At 43.5% G+C, this 23256-nt stretch overlaps 1 protein-coding gene across 1 annotated transcript in view; it reads right to left on the bottom strand.

The window, feature by feature from the left end:
- Positions 1 to 23256, bottom strand: part of igsf21a (immunoglobin superfamily, member 21a) — a 384953-nt gene that overhangs the window by 177365 nt on the left and 184332 nt on the right. The window contains exon 4 of the mRNA XM_043675638.1: positions 9726 to 9844. Coding sequence (XP_043531573.1) covers positions 9726 to 9844 — 119 coding nt within the window. The remainder of the gene's footprint in view (positions 1 to 9725; positions 9845 to 23256) is intronic.

The raw sequence follows: 23256 nt of genomic DNA, 5'->3' as shown, positions 1-23256 counted from the left end.
TAATCATGGACTCAACCTGCATGTTTACCTTTAGAGAATCCTCGCCTAGCACTCCCAGATCCCTTTGTACTTTGGCTTTATGAATTTTCTCACTGTTTAGAAAGTAGTCCATGCTTCTATTCTTTTTTTCCAAAGTGCAAGACCTCGCATTTGCTCGCATTGAATTCCATCAGCCATTTCCTGGACCACTCCTCCAAACTGTCTAGTTCCTTCTGCAGCCTCCCCACTTCCTCAGTACTACCTTCCTGTCCACCTAACTTCGTATCATCGGCAAACTTCGCTAGAATGCCCCCAATCCCTTCATCCAGATCATTAATATATAATGTGAACAGCTGCGGCCCCAACACTGAACCCTGCGGGACACCGCTTGTCACCGGCTGCCATTCCGAAAAAGAACCTTTTATCCCAACTCTCTGCCTTCTGTCAGACAGCTAATCCTCAATCCATACCAGCAGCTCACCTCGAACACCATTGGGCCCTCACCTTACTCAGCAGCCTCCCGTGTGGCACCTTATCAAAGGCCTTTTGGAAGTCTAGATAGACCACATCCACTGGGTTTCCCTGGTCTAACCTACTTGTCACCGCTTCAAAAAATTCCAACAGGTCTGTCAGGCACGACCTCCCCTTACTAAATCCATGTTGACTTGTTCTAATCCGACCCTGCTCTTCCAAGAATTTAGAAACCTCATCCTTAATGATGGATTCTAGAATTTTACCAACAACCAAGGTTAGGCTAATTGGCCTATAATTTTCCATCTTTTGTCTTGATCCTTTCTTGAACAAGGGGGTTACAACAGCGATCTTCCAATCATCCGGGACTTTCCCTGACTCCAGTGACTTTTGAAAGATCTCAACCAAAGCCTCCGCTATTTCCTCAGCCACCTCCCTCAAGAGTTCAAGGGCCGAAACAGGTGAAGCAGCATTTCACCTGTACCTCATGCAATCTTGTGTATTGTAATCGCTGCACCCAATGTGGCCTACCCGACATTGGAGAAACCAAATGCAGACAGGGTGACCGTTTTGTGAAACACCTCCTGTCTGTGTGCACGCAGGACCCTGATGTTCCCATAGCCAGTCATTTTAACACAGCATCCTGCTTGTATTCTCACTTGTCTGGCCTCAGCATGTTCCAATGCTCCAGTGAATCACAGGAGGAACAACATTGCATCCTCAGACTAGGCACTTTACAGCATTCTGGATATAATATTGAGTTCAACACCTTCAAATTGTGAACCATTTCTTTAGTTTCTTCCCTTTTAGCTTGTTACATCCTGTTATCATGTCCTGCCCTCTTCCACCCCAGTGGGCACTGTCTATCCTTTCAGGTCTGGCAGCTGGGCACACTATTCTCACACTCCGATCACTTAATCTGAACTATCAACATCTTTTCTCCACCAGCACCCTACACCGACTATCCCAACCCAACCAACCTCCCCAAACTTTGGCACACTTCATTTCACACTCCACACTTCTCTTCAGTTCTGATGAAGAATCATCTAGTCTCAAAACGTTAGCTTGCTCTCTCTCCATGGATGCTGCCTGACCCATTGTGATCTCCAGCATTTGTTGTTTTTATGATTCTAAACACTGTTGAGTTGAGACTCTCTAAATACCACAATCCATCTACAATTTGCTCTTACACCTTTCACACAACAAGGTGACATCACAGATGTTGAATAGATACTGAAGAATTAGGAGTCTGGCTACAAGTATAGTCAAAGGGATAGGTCTGAATGAGGTGTTTGAAGATGAGGAGAGAGATAACAAAGCAGTGTGGCTCAGGGATAGAGTTCAGGAGAACAGGACTGACCATGCTTCCTGCTTCTAGTGAAAGCAGGGAATGCACAGACATCAGAAACCAAGTTTAGACAAGGATGGATTACAGAGACAGGGTGTAGTGAGGAAGGATGAATAGAAAGGGAAAGATTTGGAGATCACCTGATGAAGGAGCGTCGCTCCGAAAGCTAGTGCTTCCAATTAAACCTGTTGGACTATAACCTGGTGTTGTGTGATTTTTAACTTAGAAAGGGAAATTTATTGTCACGTGTACTTTTACATGACAAATACAGTGAAAAGTTTTATAAGTCACCCTACTGTGGTGCCTACATCAATGGTAGAAATCATACATGATAATAAGAAAAATGTGAAATCAAGACAAAGCTCAGTTCACAGCTCCTGAGCTCAGGGAAAGCCGATTAATGAACAATGGAGTTCCCTGAAGACACAGCCAGGATGTGCCTGGAGTGAAACTTCCAGGCAGCGGTGTTCCCATGTATCTGCTGCTCTTGTACTTCTAGATGGTGCAGATCATGGTTTGGAAGTTGCTGTTTGGGGGATTATTTATTGCGGTGTATTTTATAGAAGGTACACAATGTTGCTACCAGGGCGAATCTTGATGGTGGTAACTGTGAGATTAATTAAGTCATAAGAACTGAAGATATAAGAGCTGACATAGGCCATTTGGTCAATGAGTCTGCTCCACCATGTAATGGCTGATCTGATAAGCCTGAATTCCACTTTCCTGCCTTTTCCCCATAACCCTTGATTTCCTTACTGATTCGAAATCTGCCTATCTCAGTCCTGAATCTACTTGGCACAACCTCGAGAGCCCACTGCAGTAAAGAATTCCACAGATTCACTACTCTCTGGGAGGAAAGATTCCTCCACATATCTCTCTTAAACAGGTGACTTCTCACCCTGAGATTATGCTCTTTGGTCCTAAGGTTCTCCCACAAGGAGAGACAGTGCCTACCCTGTCAAGACCCCTTGCAATCTTATCTATTTCAATAAAATTACCTTTCATTTTTCTAAACAGTATGAGTACAGGCCCAACCTACATGACTTCTCCTCAGAAGCAAATCCCTCCTTACAGGAATCGACCTAGTGAACCTTCACTGGACTGCCTTAGATAAGGGGAGCAAGAGTGTTCTTTTTTAAATTCATTCACAGAATGAGGGCATCATTGGCTAGGCCAGCATTTATTGCCCATCCCTAATTGCTCAGAGGGTAGTTAAGAGTCAACCACATTGCCATGAGTCTGATGTCACCTGCCAGGAGAAAGTGAGGGCTGCAGATGCTGGAGATCAGAGCTGAAAATGTGTTGCTGGAAAAGCGCAGCAGGTCAGGCAACATCAAAGGAGCAGGAGAGGCAGGAAAGTGGAATTCAGGCTTATCAGATCAGCCATCACATGGTGGAGCAGACTCATTGGCCAATGGCCTCTCCTGTTCCTTGGATGCTGCCTGACCTGCTGCGCTTTTCCAGCAACACATTTCCAGCTCTGATGTCACCTGCCAGACCAGGTTAGGATGGCAGTTTCCTTCCCTAAAGGATTTAGTGAGACAATTGGGATTTTTCCCCAATAAATCTGGATGAGTATATGAATCAGACGGGTTTGGAGGGATATGGGCTGGATGCTGGCAGGTGGGACTAGATTGGGTTGGGATATCTGGTCGGCATGGACGAGTTGGACTGAAGGGTCTGTTTCCATGCTACATATCTCTATGACTCTATAATTGGCAATGGATTCATTGCCATCATTAGACTTTTGAGTCCAGGCTTTTCTATTAATTAATTTCAAGTCCGACCATCTGCCTTGGCAGGATTTGAATCTGGGTCCCAATAGCATTATCTGGGTCTGTAGATGAGCAGTCCAGCAAGGTCACTACTAGGCCACTGCCTCCCCGGAAAACTGCTCACAGTATTCCAAATGTGGTCTGACCCGTGCCTGTACAGTTTCAGCAACTATCTTATTGTTACATTCCATTTCCTTTGAAGTAAAGACCAACATTTCATTTGCCTTCCCTATTACTGGTTGAATTTAGATGCTAGCTATTTATGATTTAAGTGCCCAAATCATCAATGCTGCAGATTTCTGTACTTAAACAACCATCAACTCCTTGTGGCCTTGGTAGCACAGTGGCAGTGCCTGTACTTCTGGGATAGTGGATCTGGATTTAAGTCCCATCTGCTCCAGAAGTATATCGGAACATTCTGATCAGGTTGATTAAACATATCTACAAAGAGCTGAGTGTCCTTGGAGATGCAACAGATAATGTGTTCCAATACAGCAAAGCCTTTATAGAGAGTTGAGCACTGTGGGGATTGGAGCGCATTATTTTCCCAACAACTCCATGATGAATTATCTCTGGTGGACAGTGTTTGCTATTTGTTAATCGGGTGATTTGATGTGAACACCCAAGTACACCTTGAACTGTGCAACATCCAGTTCAGCCAAATAGAAACCAAATGTAGACCCTTCAGTCCAACTCGTCCATGCCGACCAGATATCCCAACCCAATCTAGTCTCACCTGCCAGTATCCAGCCCATATCCCTCCAAACCCGTCTGATTCATATACTGATCAAAATAAACATCCAGCTTCAAGACCCGCCTGTCCCAGACATACGCCATAATATGTATGAACAGATTAACTTATAAACAGGCTGGGTTCTGTCTCTAGCAGACAGACTTTGTGACTTTGGTAATTTGGTGATGGGTTCTCTAAATAAAACAAATACTGGATTGCTCCCCATTGGTGACTGGCTTTGGACGGGGGAAAGATGAGACGGAAGAGGTGGAACTGATATTTGTGCTAAACTATGGATCTATGATAAAACTCTTGTAAATCTCTGAATACCTTTTGCTGCCCAATTCAATAGATGGGTATCTATCTATTAAACAGTAGTCACCATTGTAAAAATGTGGAGAAATGCAGTAGCCAATTTATTATTGGAAAGGTCTTACAAACAGCAAAGAAATAATCTGTTTTTAGTGATATTTGATGAAAGATGATTGACACTGGGTCACTGCTCATTGTCAAATGGGGTCTTCTGCAGCCACCCGAGATGGAATATGGAGCTTTGATTTGGTTTCTGATCTGAAGCGTGGAACCTTTGACAATGTGGCACTCCCACAGTACGGCACTGGAATGCCAGCTTTGAGTTATTTGGTCAGGTCCTGAGTGGGCATGCACTCACAGCTATCTAATGTAGAGGTAGGAGAACTACCAGAGATTGACACCGAAACAGGGATCAGCAAACAGGTGATAAGACCTTCGAACAGGATAAGAGATGCAAAATAGAGTCCTGGACAGTGTAAATTTTGTATTGTTTGAATAACATAAAGCTGACTGGATGGGAGGGTGAGGGAGCAGTTAACTGGAGCTGTGAAAGCTAAAGATAACAAGTGCAAAAATGTAAGGATGAATATAGTGTGAAGGTGAGAAGTGCAGCAGAGGTGGAAGTAAGTGAACTCAGTAATAGATGGTAAACACCAAAAGAATCACGGATGCTATAAATCAGAGACAAAATAGACATTGCTGGAAAAAGCTCAGCAGGTCTGGCAGAATCTGAAGAGAGAAATCAGAGTTAATGCTTTGGGTCCAGTGACCCTTCCTCAGAACCCATCCTGAGTTCAGAGGAAGGGTCACTTGTCCTGAAATGTTAACTCTGATTTTCTGTCCATCGATGCTGCTAGACCTGCTGAGCTTTTCCTGCAATTTCTGTTTTTGTTTCAGTAATAGATGGAATGTTTTTTCTTCACACCTTGTTCAGAGATGTTAGTCTACGCTGCTGGAGCAAGTCGGATTTCAATCCATACCTCCTAGCTCAGAGATAGGGACTCTACCACAACAGCTCCTCAGTAATAGATGGATCGTGGAGTTGAAACTCAGTTCACCTGAGAACATTGTGCACCATTCAGTTCAGCCAAAGTAGAAGCCCAATCAAGAATAATGCCACATTTCACGTTTTGCAAATTGACTATTTGTCCGACAGCATGAGCACCAAATGGTCAAGGAGAAACATAAGAACGCGGAGCAGGAGTAAGCCATCTGACCTTTTGAGCCTGCTCCACCATTCAATAATCACCAGGCTGATCTTTTTGTGGCCTCAGCTCCACTTACTAATCCTCTCACCATAACCCTTAATTCCCTTACTGTTCAAAACATTATCTTTTTTAGCTTTAAAACTATTTACTGAGGAAGCCTGAACCACTTCACTGGGCAGACAATTCCATAGATTCACAACCCTCTGAGTGAAGAAGTTCCTTCTCAATTCAGTCTTAAATCTGCTCCCTCTAATCTTGAGGCTATGCCCTCTTGTCCTAGCTTCACCTGCCAATGGAAACATCCTCTCTACTTTGATCTTACCCATTCCCTTCATAATTTTATGTTTCTTTTAATTTTATCCAATGAATATAATCTCAGTCTACTCAGTCTCTCCTCATAAGCCAACCGCTCCAACTCTGGAATCAACCTGGTGACCCTCCTCTGCACCCCCTCCAGTGCCAGTACATCCTTTCCCAATAAGGAGACCAAAACTGCACACAGTACTCCAGGTGTGGCCTCACCAGCACTGACACAGTTTCAATAAAACCTCTCTGCTTTGAAACTCAATCCCTTTAGCACTGAAGGACAAAATTCCATTTGCTTCCCCCATTACTTGTTGCACCTGCAGACCAACATTCTGTGATTCATGCACAAGGATACCCAGGTCCCTCTGCATAGCAGCGTGCTGCAATTTCTTACCATTCAAGTAATTGTCCTTTTTACTGTTACTTGTACCAAAATGGATGACTTCAAATTTATTAACATTGTACTCCATCTGCCAGACTTTTGCCCACTTACTTAAGGTACCTATGTCTTTGCAAAGTTTCACAGTCCTTTGCACACTTTGCTCTGCTACTCATCTTAGTATCATCCACAAACTTTGACACACTACACGTGGTCCCTACTCCAAATCATCTATGTAAATTGTGAATAATTGTGGTCCCAACACTGATCCCTGAAGCACACCACTAGTCACTGATTGCCAACCAGAATAGGATTCATTTATCCCCACTCTTTGCTTCCTGTTGGTCAACCAATCCTCTATCTATGCTAATACATTGCCTGTAGCACCATGCATCCTTATCTTATGCAGCAGCCTCTTGTGCGGCACCTTGTCGAAGGCCTTTTGGAAATCTAGGTACACCACATCTACTGGGTCCCCGTTGTCCACTGTGTTCGTAATATCTTCATAGAACTCCAAAAGATTAGTTAAGCATGACCTGCCCTTCATGAACCCGTGCTGTGTCTACTCAACAGGACAATTTCTATCTAGATGCCTTGCTATTTCTTCATTGATAATTCCCCACTACAGAAGTTAAGCTAACTGGTCTATAATTTCCCATCTTTTGTCTACCTCTACCACAGGAGTCACATTTGCTGTTTCCCAATCTGATGGAACTGCCTCAGAGTGCAGTGAATGTTGGAAAATTACCATAAATGCATTTACTATTTCTCCCGCCATCTCTTGTCGCACCCTGGGATATATCATCCAAGATAATAGAAGTACTCTTCTTTTTGACAAGAGCATTGAGATCTTTAAAATTCACTTGCATGGATAGATAAAGCCTTTAGTTTAATATCTTAGCCATAAAAACACCATCTCTGGCAACACAGCACTCCCTCAATACTGCACTAGTGATTCCACCCACACATATTAGCAACTTGGGTAGGGCTGCAATTCTCAACCTGAGAGAAAGAATGTTCCTCATCCAATCGCATTCAGAGTTAGCAAAATCTAATAGGAGTGGACTTTTAGATATATAAGGGATGAAATGTGCAATAAAACAAGATAATTCAGAGTCAATAGTTTGAAATTTTGTTTGGGAACGGAAGCGCCAATAGTCACACTTTCCTCAGTGTTCCCGTCCCATATTCCCTTTGTCTTTTCTGTGGTTCATGAGTCCTTAATGTTCAAACTCATCCCACTAGTTTGTAATTCCTAATACAATTGGGAATGGTGTCTCCTGCACCTCACTTTCATCTGGTGCTGGGGCTTTGGAAGTGCATTGACAACACATTGGGTTTGAGAGCCAATGCAAAGTCTGCTGAGGAGTTGGAAACATTCTCAAAGGTGAGTGTAAAATGTTTTCATATCTTCAAATGCCACTATTGTAATGCAGATGAATTTTAATGCAATGATTATTCATGGGAATCTGATCTGAAAAGATATATTGAGTCTTATGTTGATCAGAATTGTGTCATTGTTCAAATGCATAACTTTAACTTTCCAATGGAGAAAATACCATAACAGAACGTAGAACTAAAACAGTACAGCATAGGAACAGACTCTTTGGCCCACAGTGTTGTGCTGAAAATGATGTCAAATTAAACTAATCCCTTCTTCCTGCCCTTGGTCCATATTCTCCATTCCTTGTATATTTACATGCTTTTCTAAAAGTCCCATAAACATCTTACTGTATCTGCCTCCAACATCACCCCAGGCAGTGCGTTCCAGACTCCTACCACTCTCTGTCTAAACAACTTGCCCTCTTTCACCTTAAGTGCATGCCCCCCCCCCCCCACCCCACCACCCCACACACACACACACCCCAGTGTTAGACCGTTCAGCTCTGTGAAAAAGATTCAGACCATAAACCCTTCTTAGGCATCTCACAATTGTCGAGACTTCCATCAAGTCTTCCTCCAGCCTCCGCTGCTCTAGAGAAAACAACCTGAATTTTTCTAGCCACTCCTTATAGTTCAAAGTGCATTTTATGTGTATTATCCTTAAAATGTTCATGAATTTTTTTTGGTCTGATTTAATTGGACAGGTAGATTACTCTTTTTTTTCAAACATTTGCTTGTGAAAGCTCAAAGTGATCTGTGCCCGCTACACTGAAACTAATACCTGTTCTGTCAATCAAGGTTCTTGTTATGACAGCTGTCTCATTATGAATGCTTGGCTGAGTTTCAAACAAAAATAATTTTCCCTGAAGTAATGTCACAAATGAAAAATGTTATCTTGCTATTAACATAGTGCCATCTGTGGGATCTGACTTTTCACTAATTATCCATTGTGTTACAGGCATTACAATACAGACTTCACTTCAAGAAAGTACTTCATTGGCTACAAAACATGCTAGGCCATGCCCTGAGAATTCTAAACATTTATTCTTTCATAGAATGCCAGTATCACTGGCAGGGTGAGAATTTACTGCCCAACTTTAATTGCTCTTGAAATGAGAAACATTGAGTCAACCATATTGTTGTTGTCCTGGAGTAACTTGTAAGCCAGACTTGGTAATAATGGCAGATTAGCTTCCCTAAGACATGGGGCTATATAAATCAAATCTTCCATTCTTCCTTTTATCCTCCTTCTGTTTCCTTGCAAGCTCCTCTCCAAACTTTTCATCATCGTGACTTGAAAAGACATTGTTGTTCCTTCAGTGTCACTGGGTCAAAATCTGAGAGTTCACTCTCTGATGGCACTGTAGGTCTACCTACAGCATATGGATTACCACAGTTAAGAAGGCAACTGATCACCACCTTCTCAAGGGCAATTAGGGACGAGTAATAAATGCTGGCCCAGCTACTCACACTCACGTACTATAAGCATTTTGAGAAAATGTGAAACAAGTCTTGTTATTCTCTTTCAAGTAAAACACAGTCTTAGAAAAGAATGGCCCAATATACTGATCCAATGGGAATGCCACCCAATTGGCAGTGAAATGGGTAACCATACTAAAGAGTATAACTAAGCAGCAATGCTAATCTTCCAAACTGTGCTTTCTACTGGAATCAATGGTTATCCCTGTTCACTCAGACATGTTTAATGTTTATTATTTGTTTACCACCATTTACAGTATACATCCTACAGAAGGTCTTTTGTTCCACCACTGGAACTGTCCCCATGCATAACAAAATGGAAGATCATCAACCCTGGGTTCTGTTGACTTACACATGACATTGAGGAAGACATGACCATATGCTTCCAGAAACTTCTTACGGTTTGTCCTGTCATAGATTCCAACATGGCATTCGAAAGGCCCATTATCCAAAATACGGACTTCTGGAATTCTGTTATTTGTAAGGAAGAAAGAAAAAGAGGAACATTAGATATATTTCACCAAAGAATACTTCAATTCAGCTCCGATTTAGTAGCAATATACAAATTCTCTGAACCGCTGTCTGAGCAGAGAAGACCATTCTTCAGGGGAATGTAGATTGAATTTGGACGATGGCACATGTACTAAAATTGTTTTACAAGATGCATTTGTGCATCACAGAATGGAATCCCTATAGGGAGGAAGCAGGCCATTCAGCCCATCAAATCCACACTAACCCTCCAATGAGCATCTCACACAAGCCCACCCTGTCTACCCTATCCTTGTATTTCCCACATCTAATCTACCTAGCTGTGCATTCCTGGCCGTTATGGGCCATTTCCCATGGCCAATCCACCTAACCTGCACAGCTTTGGACTGTGGGAGGAAACCCATGCAGACACAGGGGGAATGTGTAAACTCCACATAGACAGTGGCTCGAGGGTAGAATTGTGTCCAAGTCCCTGATGCTGCGAGGCAGCAGTGCTAGCCACTAAGCCACCGTGCCACCCCATGGACAAAGCTGAGTGTGAAATTATCCCTTATATATACTTTGGCTCTAACTGTGTGGAATTCATGGCTTTTCATAGTCTGTACCATCGAAAGAGGGGATATACAGATACGGAATAAAAAAGATGCCTTTGTACTGAAGTCACTAGAACATGTGCAGTCCACTTGTTTTACTGGTTTTCAATGAATTTTGTTGATCAACAAAATGTTGGGAAAATAAAGCATTTTGAATGTAGGTTTGCTTGCTGGGCTGGAAGGTTCATTTTCAGACATTTCATCACCATACTAGGTGACATCTTCAGTCAACCTCCGGATGAAGCACTGGTGGTATAGCCCACTTTCTATTTATGTGTTTGGGTTTCCTTGGGTTGGTGATGTCATTTCCTGTGGTGACATCATTTCCTATGGTGATGTCTTGTTCTTTTTCTCACGGAGTGGTAAATGGAATCCAGGTCAATGTGTTTGTTGATAGAGTTCTAGTTGGAATGCCATGCTTCTAGGAATTCTCATGGGTGTCTCTGTTTGGCTTGTCCTAGGATGGATGTGTTGGCCCAGTCGAAGTGGTGTCCTTCCCCGTCTGTATGTAATGATACTAGTGAGAGTGGGTCATGTCTTTTTGTGGCTAGTTGATATTCATGTATCCTGGTGGCTAGTTTTTTGCCTGTTTATCCAATATAGTCTTTGTTATAATTCTTGCAGCGTATTTTGGAAATGACATTAGTTTTGCTTGTTGGGTCTTTCAAATGCATTAGCTGCTTTTTTGGTGTATTGGTGGGTTTCTGGGCTACCATGATGCCAAGGGTTCTGAGTAGGCTGGTAGTCATTTCCGGGATGGCTTTGATGTAAGGGAGAGTGGCTAAGGTTTCTTTCAAGTTTCTCGACTGGGACAACACATTCATCCTAGGGCAAGCCAAACAGAGACATGCACGAGAATTCCTAGAAGCATGGCATTCCAACTGAAACTCTACCAACAAACACATTGACTTGGATCCCATTTACCACCCCCTGAGAAAAAGAACAGGAAATGACACCACCATAGGAAATGATATCACTATCTCAAGGAAACCCAAACACATAAATAGAAAGTGGGCTATACCACCCGTGCTCCGTCCGGAGGCTCACTGAAGACGTTACCTAATATGGTGATGAAATGTCTGAAAATGAACCTTCCAGCTCAGCAGCCAAGTTTCTGGTATTGAGACTGGCTGTAATGCAATGAGGGGTACGTCGGGTTCCAAGAGATCAATTGTGTTAGGGGATTCGGTAGTCCGAGGTACCGACAGACATTTCTGTGGCCAGCAGCGAAAAATCAGAATGATGTGTTGCTTCCCTGATGCCAGGATCAAGGATGTCTCAAAGAGGGTGCAGAATGTTCTCACAGGGGAGAGGGGCCAGCAGGAGGTCATTGTCAACATTGGAACTAATGACATTGAAAGGGAAAAGGTTGAGACTCTGAAGGGAGATTACAGGGAGTTAGGCAGAAATTTAAAAAGGTCCTCAAGTGTAGTAATATCTGATTACTCCCGGTGCAACAAGCTAGAGAGGGCAGGAATAGGAAGATAGAGCAGATGAATGCATGGCTGAGGAGCTGGTGTATGGGAGAAGGATTCACATTTTTGGATCATTGGAATCTCTTTTGGGGTAGAAGTGACCTGTGCAAGCAGGATGGATTGGAAGGGGACTAATATACTGGCAGGGGAATTTGCTAGAACTGCTTGGGAGGATTTAAACTAGTAAGGTGGGGGGGTTGGGACTCAGGGAGATAATGAGGAAAGAGATCAATCTGAGACTGGTACAGCTGAGAACAGAAGTGAGTCAAACAGTCAGGGCAGGCAGGGACAAGGTAGGACTAATAAATTAAACTGCATTTATTTCAGTGCAAGGGGCCTAACAGGGAAGGCAGATGTACTCAGGGCATGGTTAGGAACATGGACTGGGATATCATAGCAATTACAGAAACATGGCTCAGGGATGGGCAGGACTGGTAGCTTAATGTTCCAGGACACAAATGCTACAGGAAGGATAGAAAGGGAGGCAAGAGAGGAGGGGAGTGGCATTTTGGATAAGGGATAGCATTACAGCTGTGCTGAGGGAGGATATTCCCAGAAATACATCCAGGGAAGTTATTTAAGTGGAACAGAGAAATAAGAAAGGCCAATTTTGAGGGTATTAGGCAAGAACTTTCAAAAGCTGATTGGAGGCAGATGTTCACAGGTAAAGGGACGGCTGGAAAATGGGAAGCTTTCAGAAATGAGATAACAAGAATCCAGAGAAAGTATATTCCTGTTAGGGTGAAAGGAAAGGCTGGTAGGTATAGGGAATGGTGGATGACTAAAGAAATTGAGGGTTTGGTTAACAAAAAGAAGGAAGCATATGTCAGGTATAGACAGGATAGATCGAGTGAATCCTTAGAAAAGTATACTCCAACTTCCTTTATACTCAAGAGGGAAATTAGAAGAGCAAAAAGGGGACATGGGATAGCTTTGGCAAATAGAATTAAGGAGAATCCAAAGAGTTTTTACAAATACATTAAGGACAAAAGGGTTACTAGGGAGAGAATAGAGCTCCTCAAAGATCAGTAAGGTGGCCTTTGTGTGGAGCTGCAGAAAATGAGGGAGATACTAAATGAGTATTTTGCATCAGTATTCACTGTGGAAAAGAATATGGAAGACATAGATTGTAGGGAAATAGGTGGTGACATCTTGCAAAATGTCCATATTACAGAGGAGGAAGTGCTGGATGTCTTGAAATGGGTAAAGGTAGATAAATCCCCAGGACCTGATCAGGTGTACCCGAGAACTCTGTGGGAAGGTAGAGAAGTGATTGCTTGGCCTCTTGTTGAGATATTTGTATCATCGATAGTCACAGGTGAGGTGCCGGAAGACTGGAGGTTGGCAAACGTGGTGCCACTGTTTAAGAAGGGTGGTAAGGACAACCCAGGGAACCAGTGAGCCTGACGTTGGTGGTGGGCAAGTTGTCGGAGGGAATCCTGAGGGACAGGATGTACATGTATTTGGAAAGGCAAGGACTGATTAGGGATAATCAACATGGTTTTGTGTGTGGGAAATGATGTCTCACAAACTTGATTGAGTTTTTTAAGGAAGTAACAAAGAGGATTGACGAGGGCAGAGCGGTAGATGTGATCTATATGGACTTCAATAAGGCGTTTGACAAGGTTCCCCATGGGAGATTGATTAGCACGGTTAGATCTCACGGAATACAGGGAGAACTAGCCATATGGATATAGAACTGGCACAAAGGTAAAAGACAGAGGGTGGTGGTGGAAGGTTGTTTTTCAGACTGGAGGCCTGTGACCAGTAGAGTGCCACAAGGATCAGTGCTGGGTCCTCTACTTTTTGTCATTTACATAAAAGAGGTATAGTTAGTAAATTTGCAGATGACACCAAAATTGAAGGTGTAGTGGACAGCGAAGAGGGTTACCTCAGGATCTTGACCAGATGGGCCAATGGGCTGAGAAGTAGCAGATGGAGTTTAATTCAGATAAATGCCAGGAGGTGCATTTTGGGAAAGCAAATCTCAGCAGGACTTATACACTTAATGGTAAGGTCCTAAGGAGTGTTGCTGAACAAAGAGACCTTGGAGTGCAGGTTCATAGCTCCTTGAAAGTGGAGTCGCAGGTAGATTGGATAGTGAAGAAGCCGTTTGGTATGCTTTCCTTTATTGGTCAGAGTATTGAGTACAGGAGTTGGGCTGTACAGAACATTGGTTAGTGCATTGTTGGAATATTGCGTGCAATTCTGGTCTCCTTCCTATCGGAAAGATGTTGTGAAATGTGAAAAGGTTCAGAAAAGCTTTTCAAGGATGTTGGCAGGGTTGGAGGATTTGAGCTATAGGGAGAGACTGAACAGGATGGGACTGTTTTCCCTGGAGTGTCGGAGGCTGAGGGGTGACGTTATAGAGGTTTACAAAATTATGAGGGGCATGGATAGGGTAAATAGACAAAGTCTTTTCCCTGGGGTTGAGGAGTCCAGAACTAGAGGGTGTAAGTTTAGGGTGAGAGGGGAAAAGATACAAAAGAGACCTACGGGGCAACTTTTTCACACAGAGGGTGGTACGTGTATGGAATGAACTGCCAGAAGAAGTGGTGGAGGCTGGTACAATTGCAACATTTAAGAGGCATTTGGATGGGTATTTGAATAGGAAGGGTTTGGAGGGATATGGGCCAGGTGCTGGCAGGTGGGACTAGATTGGGTTGGGATAACTGGTCGGCATGGACGGGTTAGACCCAAGGGTCTGTTTCCATGCTGTACATCTCTATGACTCTATGGCTACTCTTTGGAGGGTCAGTGTGGACTTGTTGGTCCGAAGGGCCTGTTTCCATACTGTAGGGAATCTAATCCAATCTAATCTCACTGCTCCCTTCATGAGGTGACTCGTGGGTCATGATCTTTTGGTATAAATTCTGTGCCTTATGATCCTGCCCACTAACTACCTGATGAAGGAAGTGCTCCGAAAGCTAGTACTTCCAAATAAACCTGTTGGACAATAACTTGGTATTAAATGGACAGAAATTGTGAAAGCTGTGTTCCCAACAGGGAGACTCACTCTATGACTAGATGAAGCAGACGAGCAAAAGCAAACATTGAGGTGCTCAATTTGAAGCCTACGGATTTTTTAGTCATTAATATGAATACTAGGCAAACTGAGAAGAACTCTTCACCCAACTCTGAACTGCCAGCCTGTTTATCAACTTCAGAACTAGGCTCAGATGAAGTTTATCATTAGGTCGACTTGTTTATTTGAAAAACACCTGCACAGACACATCCTTCTGCCGACGCAGTTCAGAGAATCAATGACAATTGTAATAATAGCAAGGCAGGGAGAGAGCACGTAAGACTGGGAGGGGGAGTAACAGGCAGGAGAAGGATCGCCCACATAAGAGGAAGCTTTTCTTATTGCGTCGTCTGCAGGATTGCAAGGATCCACAGAAGTAGTAAATGATTTTGCTAGATATGAGAGTTTAAATGGGCCCGTGGTTTGTAAGAGCTAAAATCAAACTTGTTGAAAGGAAAGGAGAGGGTTTGGATGCAGAGGAAAACTAAAAGCTCCAGGAGGTAGCACTGGTGACAGGCGACATGTGGAAATTCTGACTGAAAGGGAGGCAAAGGTTGTTCTGAGTGAAGGAGGATTGCAATTGACCCCTAACAGGCTAGAGCTGGGAATTGTTGTTCAGAGCTGCCAGGCATGAAGGAAGTGACCTTGAATGATTGAAAGAATCAAGTGGTCTAAAGCAGTCCAGAGAATGGCTAGAAAAAAATGTTAGCTTCCTCTTTGGGTGAAATAATAGACATAGGGCAAGAATAGAATGGCGGTTCGGAGAGAACGCTTTGGCCAGGGAACAGTGGGACATATCAAGGAGTGAAATCTGTGCTCACACAAACATACCTAAATATCAATCAGGACCATTTGAGTTAGTAATGACAAAGAGAAAGTATTTCTGATTAAAAAGAGCAGGCTTTTGTTTATAGAACATTTCTCCATGCAACAGCTTTAACACTTGTTGTGAAATATTAATCACTAGCAAAACATGCCTTTCCCCATCCCAGCTACCTCTGAAGTAGGCTGGCACACTTGCTCATGCTTCTGTATTTGTACTACAACACCCAAATGGGCACTGCGCATGTTTGTCTGCGGACCAAAGCCATGGCTGCTGGGAGGCTATTCAACCTTGAGGGCAAATTGCAACCAAACCTGTTCCTGTCCTCACTCGAGGTACTCACACCTTTCAGTATAATTGGATAGCGAGCAGGAGCTAGGATGGTCTGATTCTAGGCTCTTCTGATTAAAAACCTAAGAGTGCTGGAATCAACATCTGCAGCTTCTGTATTGCCACCCTGGCTGAGTTTGACTTTAGCTCAAGAAAGGTTCCTGCTTGGTAAGATTCAGTTACACCCTGGACAGTATTTCGCCCAGTCGAGTTATCAGAATGTCAACTGGAAAATGCTTAAAGTTCCAGATTTCACCCTGACCTTTTGTCAGTGGAACAGATTTAAATGGATTTGATCAGCAACATGATTAAGAGGATGTTGAAACAGTTGGAATAAATAGTTCATGTTTAACGCTCAGTCTATTCTCAGGGGAACTCCAGTTGTCATGTTCGTGAAAACCAGCTTAGCTGCGGTCCATCACTGAGAGGCAACACAGTTTACTTCAGTAACCATGATTTGGAGATGCTGGTGTTGGACTGGGGTGTACAAAGTTAAAAATCACACAACACCAGGTTATAGTCCAACAGGTTTAATTGGAAGCACTAGCTTTCGGAGCGACGCTCCTTCATCAGGTGTCCTCCACAGATTGTGTCCTCCACAACCACCTGATGAAGGAGCGGTGCTCCGAAAGCTAGTGTGCTTCCAATTAAACCTGTTGGACTATAACCTGGTGTTGTGTGATTTTTTAACTTTGTACCTCAGTAACGGTGTTGTGCAGCTCTAACCAGGAATCACTAACACTGGGCATTACTGGAAAAGGGTTTTGTTTGTAGCACTAAATGGGGGTGCAATTCGGGTGGATCACTGTGATGAGTGAGCAGATCCCAGCTCAACTGGGTTGGAGGGTGGGGGAGGAATGCAACTAAAAATGATTGCAAACTTGTGTAAATTGCTCCCTGCCGAGAAATGAATGTCACTGTGTGAGTGCAGCCTCGGGTGTGGCTGGCTTCAGACAAATGCTCAAAGTCACCCACCCAATGTACTGCACTTCAGTCAGCAACCGGGAGATATTATGCAAGGGAAACTCAAAGAAAGAAATGAATTAAAGTTCTTTTTTTATTACCAACATCATGCATAATATGCTTTCATTTATATTTGAGCTTTGTGTGCCATGTTGCAAATTTGAAATCCAACCCAATGTAGAAAGCTTATTTATTCAGAAGTCTCATTCCCTGCAGCGTTTTTGAAAGATTAATACAATATTTTCAGAGTCAGTCAATACATTTTGGTGCATATTATCATCAAGCCAGTGATCAAATGGAAACCTTTCCTACTCTGGGAGGTGAATTGTCAACATCTCAGTAATGTTAACTCAGGTTTGAGGCAGGCTAAAGTTGCCTCCACACTCGACTAATACTGTATCTTAATTTCAGCCTGTGATGGACACCAAGTGAGAAATGAGTCAACACAATCGATGGATAGGCACTTAAGGGAAATAACCTTGCAAGGCTGAAAGGATAAAGTGAGGAACTGGGCTCACTGGATTGCTTCACAGAGAGCCTGCATGAATGTTATGGGCAGAATGGCCTCTTTTGTGATGTAATGACTCCATGGCTCTATGTTAAGAAAATTGCCATAGATGGGGCAGTACGGTGGCTCAGTGATTAACTCTGCTGCCTCACAGTGCCAGGGACACGGGTTCAATTCCATCCTCAAGCGGCTGTCAGTGTGGAGTTTGCACATTCACTCTATGTCTGCGTGGGTTTACTTTGGGTGCTCCGGTTTCCTCCCACAGTCCAAAGATGTGCGGGTTAGGTGGATTGGCCATGGGAAATTGTCCCCTAGTGTAGGGGCTGTGTCTGGATGGGATGCTCTTCGGAGGGTCAGCGTGGACCCGATTGATCGAATAGCCTGCTTCCACAGTGCAGGGATTCTATGATTCACTGAAGTTATCATCGCCACAGCTGAATTCAAACGTGTTTTGGATCCATATATTTCTCGTGGTTTAAGGACAGTGATCTTCTGGATTCAACCCTTCTCTCTATGCCAATTCCCTGGCAGCCAGTTACCACACCCCAGCTAACCATGATTAGTGTGTGAATTCTGGTGGTTAGTGTGGCAGGTTATTTACCATCAATCATCAGTTTCACCCAACACTGTGGTACTGGTGCTGTAATTGGACTCATCCTTTTAAAGTTTTGTGGGAAACACAATAGCCAGTTTGTAGACAGCTAACCCCCCCACCCCCATCTGAACAGCAATGTATAATAATCAGACAATCTGTATTAATGGTGTCAGTTAGGGGATAGTTATTGACTGAGGCATCAGGGACAATGTCCCAGCTTTCTTTTGCAACAGTGCCATAGAATCTTATGCCCACCAGATGGCAAGGGTTGGGGGTGGGGGGGAATGCAGCACAGTGGTTCAGTGGTTAGCACTGCTGCTTCACAGCGCCAGGGACCCGGGTTCAATTCCCACCTCAGGCGACCGTCTGTGTAGATTTGCATGTTCTCCCCGTGTCTGCGCGGGTTTCCTCCCACAATCCAAAGATGTGCAGGTCAGGTGAATTGGCCATGATAAATTGCCAATAGTGTTAGGTGCAAGGGTAAATATAGTGTAGGGGAATGGGTCTGGGTGGATAACTCTTCGGAAGGTTGGTGTGGACTTGTTGGGCCGAAGGGCCTGTTTCCATACTGTAGGAATCTAATCTAATCTATACAAGGCCTTAATTGAAAGAAGGCAGCTCTGACAGTGCAATGCTCCTTCAGTACAACACAACACCGTCAATCCATATTGCAATCATCAAGTCTGCTGCTGAACAACATTGAAATTCACTGAAGAACACCAGGCAGATGAGTTACCAAAGTCAGCCTATGTCTGTATACCTACACCTAAATGCCAAGTTGTTGCATTTTGGAAAAGGAGCAGGAGTACAAGATAAGGGAGCTACAGAAGAGTACCCCAACAGAGAGGAGGAATGGGGAGCAAAATTAGATGTAGCTCATCACATAATGGTGATTGAAGCTGGGGTCACTCGGCACATCTTCACACTGAACGCTTAATATTTTTGAGGTCAGTTGCAAATGTGTTTGAGAACAGAAGAAACAGACAGCATTGGGAATTGTCCCCATCGAGCATCGTGGGTAGTTAGTCGTTCGTAAAGGCTGAAGTTCAATTCTCATCCTCAAATTATTAAATTGAATAAAAATTATTTCTGAGGCTTACAAGGAATAATTTCAAATACTCGGGTGGCATGGTCGGTCAGTGGTTAGCACTGCTGTCTCACAGCACCAGGGGCCTGGGTTCAATTCCACTCTCGGGCGTCTGCCTGTGTAGAGTTTGCACACTCTCCCCATGTTCTGCGTGGGTTTCCTCTGAGTGCTCTGGTTTCCTCTCACAGTCCAAAGGTGTGCAAGTCAGGTGAATTGGCCTAAGGAAATGGCCCGTGGTGTCCAGGTATGTGTAAGCTAAGTGGGTTAGCCATGGGAAATGCAGGGTTACAGGGACAAGGTAAAGGGGGTGGACCTGGGTGGCATGCTCTTCGATATGCCAAAAGGTCTGGTTCTACACTGGAGGGATTCTATGATTGCATATTGGCAGTGCATCCTGCTTTGGGAAAGTCTGTTTCAGCATGGTCAAAGGCAGGGTAAAACTTTAGAGACCTGATAAGTTCACATAGTCAAAAACCACATCATTCCTCGCACTATTCTGATTAAAGACACTCTGTGGGTTAAACCAAATTTGGGTGTTATTCTGCTGAGGGAAGGGAAAACTGACACGTGAAAGAACAAAGTAGTGGCTTGGAATTGTCAGGGAGAATGAATAGAGGAAAATAAATCACGTGGACAAAAATGTTTGAAATGTTTGCCATATTTCAGTTTTTAAAGCATTGTGTCAGCCCTGCTATTTAGGCCATTTTATCACTGTAATATTAGTATTTGTTTCAGTGCTACTTTTAGTTGAAACCTGTTTAGAAAGCAGCTTGCCCAGGGAGATGGTAATTTCCCTGGACCTGTCAGCAGCTTGATATATGATATATATCATATTTAGAGATGGAGCTGTTACAGAGTATTGGTTGCTGATCTCAGCACTCAGTGCACGGTGCGAAGGGGCGAAAATGTGAAAGCAATATTCAAATAGATCTCTCTGGCACTGTTCCTTACAGCTACATAGAAACCGGAGGCAACAGGTTTGTCAGCTCTTAGCAACACCAGTCTGGAGCCAGCCATGAGTCACCAGCTCAACATGGAAGTGCTGCTTTTGCCTTTACTTCCTGCTCATGATGAGAGGTTGGCTTTCAAGATAGTCCTTCCTTCTAGAGGCAGGGCTAACATGGGTTGGGCACTGCACTACCAATAAGCATGTCTTCATTATCATTCAGCACTGTCTATTTTTCACTAAAACTAATGGCATTCTCAAAAGTATATCTGATTTTTGGAAATAGTCAATTTCTCAAAAGTAATTGGGCTCAAAATAACAATAACACTGACAGGAGCCACTTAAGATGTTTCCTTTATTGATACATGCAGACATTGAATCTGAATGTAGTCTTCAATTACCTTGTATTTGATTTAGGAAACATGGTTAGTAACTTTGGGTGACACCAAAATTGGTCATATTGTGGACAGTGAAGAGATTACAAAGTGATCCTAATAAATTGGGCCAATGGTCCAAGGAATGGTAGATAGAGTTTAATTTGGATAAATACAAGGTGCCGTAGTTTGGTAAAATGAACAAAGACAGGACTTACACAGTTAATGGTAGGGGAGTGTTGTCGAACAGAGAGACCTAGGGGTCCAGGTATGTAGCTCTTTGAAAGTTGTGTCACAGGTAGACAGGGTGGTTAAGAAGGTTTTTGGCACCCTTGTCTTCATTGCTGGAGCACATGAGGTTGAGTGGTGACCTTATACAGGTTTGTAAAACCATGAGGGGCATTAATAAGGTGAATATCATCGATCCTTTCCCGACAGTAGGGAGTTCAAACCTAGTGGGCATATTTTTAAGGTGAGAGGAGTAAGATTTAAAAGGGGTCTGAGGGGCAATTTGTTTCACACAGAGGGTAGTTCATATGTTGATTGAACCTCCAGAGGAAGTGTTAGATGCAGATACAGTCACAACATTTAAAAGATATTTGGACAGGTACATGGATAGGAGAGTTTAGAGGGATCTGAGGCTGTATGCAGGCAAATCGGACTAGTTTAGTTTAGAAAACTTGGTCAGTGTGGATGAGTTGGACTGAAGGGTCTGTTCCCATGCTGTATGACTCTATGATGGTCATTGTGTTTGATTGGTTAAGTCTGGATGTGGACTCACAGGAAAACAAACAAATTGTCAAAAGAGCTGGAAACTGCAGTTAGTGGGACGGAGTTGACATTTTGGCGTACTGTGAGTGACATCTGTTGCACAGATGAAACTGCTGTCATCTCTGTTTAGATCTGGGATACAAAATGTGCAACACTGAATATATCAGGGTGAGGAAATCTTTAGCAAACAGAAGTGAGATACCCTTTACTCAACACATATGCAGAAACAGATCACCACACAAGTTGCACAATATCACATGAAAATGAATGGCCAAATTTTACCTGGAGAAGGGTACAAACCAATGAGAGGATTGATCAGTTACTTTCCCCAACGTGTGTTGTGTGCATGCATGCACAAGTTGGATCTCAGAGATTTACAGGGTATAGTAGGCCAGATGGAAGTGTGTGTGTGTGCTGGATGTGCACAGGGGTCAACAGTACCAGGTGTGATGGAATTGTTAGCTTTTGCCCTGTGCAGAATAATTGTAAAGGAGCCAACATTGAGGAACATGTGAGCTGCACAATATCAGGCAGCTGGAAATTATTAGCTTTTTACCATGGATACAATGAAAGCTAATTTTAGCAAGGTCTAAAAGCCATTTTAAACACCAACTGCCTGCTGTAAACAGTGTCACAGACAGTGCTGTATTACTCAACATTAATCCACATGAGACTGATAACAGTTCTCTATAAATGCCTCATCATAATTGCATATAAAATAATGGAGGCTTGTGAGTTATTGCGCAGTTGGAATCTAATCAGTGTTCAGGAGAGATCCTATATCCTGGGAATGATCTATAACCATGATCCAAGCAACACAATTAGATGATATCCTTCCAATCATGACCTATAATGTCCTACTATCTATAATGGTTTTACTGTTATTATATCAGTTGGTTTATTTGCATTTTGCTCAATGCTTCGAGCTGGGAGAAACCATTGTTGAGAGAAGGGAACATAACAGTGGAAGTGAGAGCCCAATGTGGATTTGGGCACTGACAGTGTGGGATTGAGACATTCAGCATGGGATCCGACCTGTCAGTGCGGGATTGGGACTGTAAATCTGGGATTGGACCTTTCAGTGTGGGTCAGGAGTGTCTGTGTGGGATTGGGAACGTCAGTGTTAGAGTGGGAGTGTCAGTGTTTGATTGGGAGCGTCAGTGTGGGATTGGGAGTGTTAGTGAGGGATTGGGAATGTCTGTGTCACATTGAGAGCATCATTTTAGGATTGGGAGCATTGGTGTGGGATTGGGAGCGTCAATGAGGGATTGGGAGAGGCAGTATGGGATCGGGAGTGTTAGTGTGAGATTGGGAGTGTCTGTGTGGGATTGGGAATGCCAGTGTTTGATTGGGAGCGTCGATGTGGGATTGGGAGTGTCTGTGTGGGATTGGGAATGTCAGTGGGGGATTGGGAGTGTCAATGGGGGATTAGGAGCATCATTGTAAGATTGGGAGTACCAGTGTGGGATTGGGAGTGTCTGTTGGATTGGGAATATCAGTGTTGGATCGTGAGAGTCAGTGTGAGATTGGGAGTGTCAGTGTTTGATTGGGAGCATCAGTGTGAGATTGGGAGTGTCAGTCTGGGATTGGGAGTGTCTGTGTTGGATTGGGAGTGTCACTGTGTGATTAGAAGCATCAGTGTGGGATTGGGAGTGTTAGTGTGGGATTGGGAGAGTTTGTATTGGATTGGGAGTATCGGTGTGGGAGTGGGACAGTTTGTGTTGGGGTGTAGGTTTGCTTGCTGAGCTGTAGGTTTGATATCCAGACGTTTCATGACCTGGCTAGGTAACATCATCAGTGGCGACCTCCAAGTGAAGCGAAGCTGTTGTCTCCTGCTTTCTATTTATATCTTTCTCCTGGATGGGGTTCCTGGGGTTTGTGGTAATGTCATTTCCTGTTCGTTT

Source organism: Chiloscyllium plagiosum, chromosome 34 (assembly GCF_004010195.1).
Source record: "Chiloscyllium plagiosum isolate BGI_BamShark_2017 chromosome 34, ASM401019v2, whole genome shotgun sequence".
NCBI lineage: Eukaryota > Metazoa > Chordata > Chondrichthyes > Orectolobiformes > Hemiscylliidae > Chiloscyllium > Chiloscyllium plagiosum.
This window is presented reverse-complemented; position numbering and strand designations above follow the sequence as displayed.